Below are 8,697 nucleotides of genomic sequence, written 5' to 3' on the forward strand. Positions count from 1 at the left end.
TGCAGCTTGAAAAGAATTTGGACGGTAGAGCAAAGGATCCAGCAACAACTCTCAGAACAGAAAATGCAAGTGGAAAATCTTGGAAAATAGTTTTGCTATTAATATGTAACACATTTATTTTTTTTATTGAAACGTCTTATTGTGAAAATTAAGGATGATTTGAACAGCAGCAGCATTTCTGGTGAACCAGGCCCCAGGCTCTGTCTGGACTCTTCAGATTTCCTGAGTGCAACAATAGATGGCACTAAAGCACAAGTAGTTTTAGCTCTGATGAGCATGAGGTTAAAAAAACAAAAAACAAAAACAACTTCCATTTGATCACATTTACTTCATTGCATTTAAACTTAAAATTGCATCCAATGACTGGACAGATTAACAAACAACTTCTTACTAATCATTATTTACAAGTTTTTATTTTTATTTTGACGTAACATCTTGCATGTGCTGTTTTACAGCGTATGGCTTGATCTTAATAGCATCAATGAGCACGAGTGATATGCTTCAGGTTAAGTTCACAAATAAACTGGCCACTCTTTCTTTTTTGTTCCTCATGCCCGCTCCATTTGCTTCTTTGTATCACGTCACCTGTGCAGAAGTGGAAGGAGCATCACCTGTTTTCTTCAATTTTACATCTCTTGGTCCTGACTGATGGAACCCTCGCTTTGTAAACTAATCTTGATCAAATCTGACATGACGCCTGCCGTGTACAAGACTGACAATCTCATCATTCTGACCTAAATTTTGAAGAAATGCTACATTTGTAGCAAGACAGCAACAAAACACTGCCTTTGAGTAAGTGATCATGTGGTTCCCTTGTTTAGAAAGCAGCCCTTCTTAATGTGATAGGCATAGAAGCTGAGTGAGTGGGGTTTTCTGTTGGATGTTTTTTGGGTGAAGGTGAGGTGTGAAGCCATCGTCTGTGACCTGCACATGTCGGCGTTGGCGCGGCAGCAGCCGCAGCGACTCAGCAGCAGGCACACATCTTTCCTGAAAGCCCGTGTGAAAATGGTGTACAAGAAAGGGTTGCAGAGGGAGTTGATGGGGTAGAAAAGGATGAGCAGGATCTTCGAGTGAGACACCGTTATGAGGGGCATACGCAGTGCTGCGGAGATGGCAAAGAAGGAGATGGGTGCCATGCATATGAAATCGGTGAAAATGAGCACCGCCATGCGTTTGGCAATCTTGGTGTCTCCGTGATGAGTCGAGTACTCGGGGTTGTGGACACTGAGATATATGCAGATGTAACAGTAACAGACCACACAGAAAGCAACTACATTGACGAGGAGCACAGCCACCACATAAACCTGAGAACCCAGCGTGTCGATGTCCATGGGGAGACAGATGCTCACTTTGCTGTAACTGCTGACCCCCACAAGAGGGAGCAGGGCAACCAGCAGAGAGAAGCCCCAGCCTGCACCCATCATGGCTGTCACATGGTGCATCCGCAGCCTCTTGTTGACGTGCATGGCGTTGGTGATGGTGTGCCACCGTTCGAGGCTAATCACAGTCAGTGTATATACTGACAGCTCGCTGGCAAACACTGTCAAAAACCCTGCTATGCCGCATCCGGGTCCTGTCTGCCAGTCTGTGGCATGGTTGTAGTACTCCTGACGGGAGAGGTAGTCCCTGAAGGCAATAAGCATCAGGTAGACCCCCATACATAGATCAGCAAAGGCCAGATTACACATCAGAAACCTGGAGATGGTTAACTTATGGTGGCTTATTAGCAGGATAACCAGAACAGCCAGGTTGCCCATCACAGCAAGGACCGTGATTAACCAGGTGAGAAAGCGCAGGAAGGGAAAGCCGAGCAGGTCCTCACAGGGATTAAATGCATCTGGCTTTGGTGTGCACTTGACAAAGGGGTTGTTAAGACAGTCGAATTCCAGGTCCGGATACTGAAAGTTGATCTCATTGAGAAGATTTGCATCATCTGCAGTGGGTTCTCTGAAGATACATAGATGTTAATACATTCATTAGTGTTCTGATAATAAAAATACACACAGGTCACATGGACAGAACAATCATATCTGTGTAATAGGGGCTATTTGTTTCCATCAAAATCATTTAGAAGCAAACGGGATTGATATGTCGGTTTGGGGAATCAGAACGGGGTGAATATTTAATATTAATAGCGAAGTAACTTACATTTCTGTTTGGCTGAGGTCACAAATCTTTGTGAAGTTCTTTAAGGCACTTTCCCTTTAAATAAAGAAAAGAAAGGAAAAGGTCAAACAACACAATTACTGCTAATTAGCAAACTGCTGATGATTTGTATTCATTGGACAGGGCTTCTGGTCTTCAAGCAGATGTGAATGGATTTGTCACCTTTGTTTCCGGCGCCACGTGTGGAAGGCACAGCAGTGGCTGGGATACGTGAGCTCGGCCTCCAGTAGTTCAGGCAGGCTGTCCAGCGGGGGGAGCCTCTTCAGAGCAAAGGTGGAGCTGGCTTTCAGGAACCTCACTTGCCTCAACCCTCTAGGAGGGAGGGAACTCAGAGAGGTGGAGGAAACATCCCTGAATCACACATGCAGTGGAGATTAGTGAAATAAAGTGACGAGGCACTGGAACAGCTTTAGTCTACTGTGTCTGTGATTTTGTATGTAATTTTAAAAATAATGGGTCTCTTCCACATGGTTGGGTTGATGATGGTCGGAGCCAGGCCCTTTTTTTAAAGCATGTTCATCAAGCAAATGAGTATGAATTACTCATTTGCTTGTTTTTCAGATATGTTCAGATATTGATTTACTTCACTTTTTTACCCTACATTTGATTGGATTAATTGCAACCTGGCATGCACCCAGAAGTACTTGACTGGTGCCCACACTATCAAGGGGAAGACATTTGGCATTTCCTGCATGCCAGTGAATACCACAAACACTAATCTCATACCGTAACTAAGATAAGAGGGAATTTCATATCTACAAGACAGGATAGCTTGCAATCAGAGACCTTGTAGGCTGTGTGCTCCACAGACCTGGCTATTTGCTCACTAATCAGTATTCAGCAGTCCTGCCTGCCTTGTTGGTTGTTTACACAGACAGGCTGTCACCGCCCTAATGTTGATACAATGGAATGATAAACTTTGTTATGAATATTAATCTTGCTTCACTGACCCAGTTTAAATATGGTCACCTTAATTCTGTTGATTTACACCATGACATATGATTGTCCTAATATTTAACTTTGCCACAATTGTAAATTTCCATGTTACACATGAATTATCAACAATAATTTCCTGTCTGAACATTTACAAATAATCGAAAAAAGCACACATTTTACTTACTACTACTTGTTAGTACTGTAATATAATCATAATCTCTGTATAGCTGAGTAGAGCTGCAGGATTTGTCAGTATGAGCAAACATTGGTGCCATCCTAATTCCATCTGTGACATTTTCTTCTGTTTCATTAACTTGAATTACCAGAACTTACATAGAACTTGGGCCTGTGGCTCCTTCAAAAGCATCTTCTTGAATGTAGCTGAGATATTTATTGTCTCTCAAAATTCTACAAAAGACAAAAAAAACAAAAACCCAACTGTAACACAATTGACCTTTCAGCCTAAACTACAATTTTACAGTTAACTTACAATATGAAAGAAGATTTAAGATGACACATTAATAGGCAGATATGCCCTGAACCATTTTTCATCTAGTTTTTGTTTCTCAACTTGACACTGAGTAAGAATTATTTTTAGACTGCAGGGTGTCTGCACATATCTTGTCTCCATCAACATTCAGCAGTACGGGGCAGAGCAAGAAAACAACGGGGCATCCAATCTTTGTTTAGTCTTACATAATGTTTGTTTATCGGTACACTCTGTTTTTATGATTAGAAAAAGAAGAGCCTTAAACCTGAACAACACACTTAACGGTAGCATGCATTGTATCTGTCTAATATGTTGTTTTTGTTAGCGTGGTGTGCTGCAAAAGATTATCAAAGTGCTTACAGTGTGTTGAGCTTGGTGCCATTGAATGCATGAGATTTGATTTCCTTGAAGCCGTTTCTGACCAGGTTCCTGCCAAGGACACAATGTTATAAATTGCAGTTTGCTGTCAAAAGCACCTAGTAGCAAGGTCAGGGGACGGAACATTCCAATATACAGTATAATCACATTAAGACGCATCATTTTTAACAAGAAATGAAAGCTGGCCAGGTTTCACGTTGAAAAAAACTCTCTTTGAAAGTGTCCAGGAAACAGATACAAACACTCTTTCTACAGCTAAATCAATCTAAATTGATTGATAGATTGATTGATTGATTGTTACTCCTTGCTCCGGTAACACAGTAACATAGAGAAGGTGGCTCCAGCACTCACATGTCAACATACTCCTCGGTCATACCCTGGAAAGAATTGGCAGGAATGAAGTTGATCCTCATGTTGTCTGCCATTTCCCTGTAAATGGAGGTGATAATATTAATTTAGTGTTTAAACTGCAACTGCAAATTATGTGTAGTCATACAAAAGAAGAACAGTTTGATGAACTGAGACCCAGTCAGAGGATTTATGGCTGGGTTGGTGGCACAGTGACAATGATGGATAAAAGTAAAACTGAGAGTTATAAAACTAAGATCATCACGATCTGCAACACGCAGAAAGACGCCGACCCATTTTAGAAACACATATTTTAAATGGGATTACTTACAAAATAAGATTTGGTGCAAAGGAAGATATAGTTGAGAAGTCTGGGAAGTGCAGCAGGCCGGTGTTAGAAATGCTCCTGATGATACAATCAGATAAGAACAAATCAACAAAGTCACAGCACTGTCTCGTTTAATAAGAGACGTTTCAGGAGTCAGCTGTGGAAAAAACATAAATATTAAATGTGTTAGATATTAACATTAGACTAACAGTGCTGTAGGTGAGGGTATGTATTATTATAACAGCCCATACAGGGAAGTGATCTGTACAATTACACTATGCTGCCTTTCCAAGAAAAATAATAACCATGAAGCCTATGTGTCTTTCCAAAGAAATAAAGTCATGCGACAACGCCTGACAGCAGAACATGAGTGATGACGGACACCCTCGCTGATAAACTTGGTGTGAATATGAAATCATAATGTAAAACAGAGCGACTTACAAATATTCCAGTTTGGGTAGGTCTGTGAAGGCTCCTTTCTCGATTATCCTCAGACTGTTGATGTTCTGCACTGAACTGCGGGAGCACAAATGAGGAAAGATATCAGTAATTACCAAATTGTTGTCAGAGACTGTCAACAAACAAACAAACAAACTGAAAACACTTCCATAACCAGTCATATTAAACGTGCTGCTTTGGAATTGACAGACTAATCCCGTGAAACCTATCAGCTGTTCAAATGAATAACTGCTCTCATCATGTCTGGACGTGACGTGCGGTGGAGGCTAGGTGTCGCTTACATTTCAGCCAGGCTGTGCAGGGACAGGAAGGCTCGTCTCTGGATCAGGGTGATGCGGTCGCTCTGAGAAATCTCACTGCGCCACAGAGAAACGGGTCCACATCAATCAGCAGATTACCAACAGAGAGCGAACAAGTGACTTTTAAAAAATGTGGTGAATGTGGAATTTGAACATTAGGATCGACTTAAGTGATTGTCGTGGATTTCCCTGCTCACTTTTTTAAAGGCACCTCTTGTAGAAATAGGACAGAGTTGATTCATGTGTTGACGCAAACCATGAGGGAAATATTAAAATATGGACAACAACAATTCATACTTCTGGGGCAACACACTCACACACACACTGACACACACACGTTTCACCTCATGTTAGGAAACGCACAAAACATACATCACAGATGCATCTGGGTCAAGAAGAGTGAGTGAGATCTTTGAAAAAAAAAGAAAAAAGAAAGGAGGACTAAACAAAGACACTCAGAGACAAACAAAGTCAACAAGACTTCCCGATTTGTCCTTGAACACTTTGTTTTTCTGATGGCTGACCTTTTCCTTTTCCGAACTGCTCTCCATCCTTATTTCGCAATCGCAGTTTTAGACTCTGCTGTAATCAACCGACACTTTTCTTAACGTCACTTCAAAACCAAGACACGATTAAATGACTCCATCTGTACTGCTTTTATTTTTTTTTCTTCCATCCCCTCCTCTGATTGCATTATGTACAGTGTCATAATTACCACTTACAGCTCGTAAAAAAACTTTTCCTCATCTAGATGAAGCTGTTATTTCCAGCTCCCATCATCAAACCGCGCTCTGCTCGTCATGTCATTCTACCTTGACACGGGTTTGACTGGATAACCACAGAGACGTTTGAAGTATTTGACATTATTTTGGTGATACAGGCTAATTTTGAACATAATGAACCTCTCACGTGTAAAAACAAGTAGCTGAGGCTGGTGGGACTCGTCCCCGAGGAGCAGAGCAAACGCACTCAACTAAATTTGAAAATGATTTCATCCACAGGCTAACGAACAGTTCATATCTGCTCATCACACTCTTAGTGATATATATTAATTAAACAGCTCTAATTCAGGATAATGTTTTGGCTTCAGGATGGAGTATTTAGCTGGAGTAAATATGACCATTAGACCTAATTAATTAACAATGAAGGTGAGAAGAGGTTAGGATTTTAATAAGATATCTCACTCAGTTGTAATTGGATTTAGCTGAATACAGCTAATTTCTAAAAATGATTTAGTTTCCATTGCAGCTAAGGAAATATTACTAATAAACTGATTTCTAAAGGAACTCACTCTAACAACAATGGAAAAACACACACTATGCTATATTGTAATAGTATATAGTAGTACTTATAATATGTACTATGTATTAGTACATGTTCCATTTAATATTTTAAAATGTGACCCATAAGGTTGAAGTATTTTCTGTAGAAACATTCGTGTTTGTCTCGTGTTTAAATGTGGATAAAGTCTCTCATTCAACATTTAGAGTTTTTTTGTTCTCACCCACAAATGAATATCTCTACTGTGTACAGGTGGGCCAATAGGTGGCGCTACAGGGAAAGTATCTCTAACTGTATCTGGATATTAACGTGTCAGGGACTCTTATCAGGGTATTTTTCTCTTCTCCTGTACATTGAAGTCAATGAAGTCAAGTCATATTATAAGAAACATATAAAACACATTAATTACCTCAATTAGGTGAAAGTTTATCTGATTATATCACTTTTTATAAAGGTTTGAATCCAATAACAATACATATCTCTATCCAACAAACATCTATAGGATACAACAAGGAACTTACATGACTGTAATGTTGATCAGCTGCTTGAAGGCATGAGAGGGGACTTGTTTCAGGGAGAGATGAGTGAGTCTTCTGTAAGATCCAACAGTAAAAGAGTTCATCTCACATTTATGCAAATAAGTAAGAATGAAAAGAAAAGAGTTCTCCTGGTTACAATTCTATTCAATGAAATAAAATGAAAGAGAAATGACAAACGAAGTAAGTGAGAAGTCAGGCAACATAAATGCTAAGAGAAAGAGAAGTGGCACATGGACACCAGGAGTTTAAGATGGACTGCGTCAACGGTGAATCTCCAAAGCTGGATCACTTACAGTCGAGGCAGGGATGCAGCTCCTGCTCCTGCTCCTGCTCCTGCTCCTGCTCCGGGGGCCAGCTGAGTGTCCCGGCTGCACTGGAAGGTGTCGGCGCTGCAGCGGCAGATGGCCGGACAGGTAAAAGCCCCGCAGGAGCGCAGCGTCAGGAGGACGCACAGCGCGACCTGGAGCCGGACCGCCCGGGGAGCCATGTGTGACACCGAGTCAGTCACCGCGGGATGGAAGAAAGAAGGCAAGAAAAAACTCTCACACCACTGTGGAGCATCCAGCATCTACCCAGGGCCAAAAGGCGCAGAGGCTAAATAATGTTATGGGATGTTTTCCACCTCACTGAGTTTCAAGATCCTACCGCTGCCTTCAGGGGCTGCCGTAATTGCGGCTTTTGCTCTTCGTCTGAAAAGCAACAAAGTGAAACGCCGGAGGAATATTCTTTGACAGCTGAGCTGCACAGATGTGACGTTAAGTGGGTGGAGATCATGAAAAGCTCTGTCAAACAGGCTACTGGTGTGAGAAAGTGATGTGGTGCAGTCATGGAGTGCCACTCATTTCTGTTTGGGGCCCATTAAATCGTTTGTGGAGTATTGTAGTGATGATTAGGCTACACCTTAAACCTGCAGTGTTGCAACTTAATTATGAATAATGCTCCTTAACAGTTCTGCTTTTCTGAAAGACTTACTGATACAGCAGAAACCATTAAAATCCTCTGATTGGTGAGACGGACGAGCCTTGCTTTATATAAATAACAGTCGCAGGAGAAACGATGACACTGTTTGGATTCTTTTGGTTTTCTGCATGAATTGGTGTTTAGCCATATTGTCTTTAATTGGAGATGATTTGGATGACACACAGCACTGTGTACGGCATAAAAAGAGAAGACATCATCCCATCAGCACCATGATTTGGGGCTGCCCTGCTGTCTCAGAACCTGGACTGTTGTTATTGTGGAGGGAAAATTAATTCCTAAATGTATTAATATAGTTCACAGAATAATGTCAGGGTGTCTGTCTGCAGGCAGAAGCACATGAGAAGTTGAGTGATGCAGCAGGACCATGACCCTAAACATCAAAGTACCTACAGAAAATCTGCTTTTTGAAGTGGCTCAGTCAGAGCCCAGCACCTCACCTGCTGTGAAATGACCACGAGAGAGACGTCCACACCAAAAATGTGGGAGCCGAAG

At 41.4% G+C, this 8,697-nt stretch overlaps 1 protein-coding gene across 1 annotated transcript; it reads right to left on the bottom strand.

Annotated features, from left to right (window-relative positions):
• Positions 1-437: 437 nt before the first annotated feature.
• On the bottom strand, positions 438-7,898 carry LOC113157986 (lutropin-choriogonadotropic hormone receptor-like). Its single transcript, XM_026353618.1, has 11 exons — positions 7,518-7,898; positions 7,207-7,278; positions 5,387-5,461; positions 5,088-5,162; positions 4,650-4,724; positions 4,322-4,399; positions 3,953-4,021; positions 3,436-3,510; positions 2,329-2,517; positions 2,149-2,202; positions 438-1,947 (listed from the first exon to the last, which is right to left on the bottom strand). The coding sequence occupies exons 1-11, from the start codon at positions 7,790-7,792 to the stop codon at positions 801-803; spliced, it is 2,184 nt and encodes a 727-aa protein (XP_026209403.1). The 5' UTR covers positions 7,793-7,898; the 3' UTR covers positions 438-800.
• Between the last annotated feature and the right edge of the window lie 799 nt (positions 7,899-8,697).

This window comes from Anabas testudineus, chromosome 15 (assembly GCF_900324465.2).
Source record: "Anabas testudineus chromosome 15, fAnaTes1.2, whole genome shotgun sequence".
In the NCBI taxonomy this organism is placed as follows: domain Eukaryota; kingdom Metazoa; phylum Chordata; class Actinopteri; order Anabantiformes; family Anabantidae; genus Anabas; species Anabas testudineus.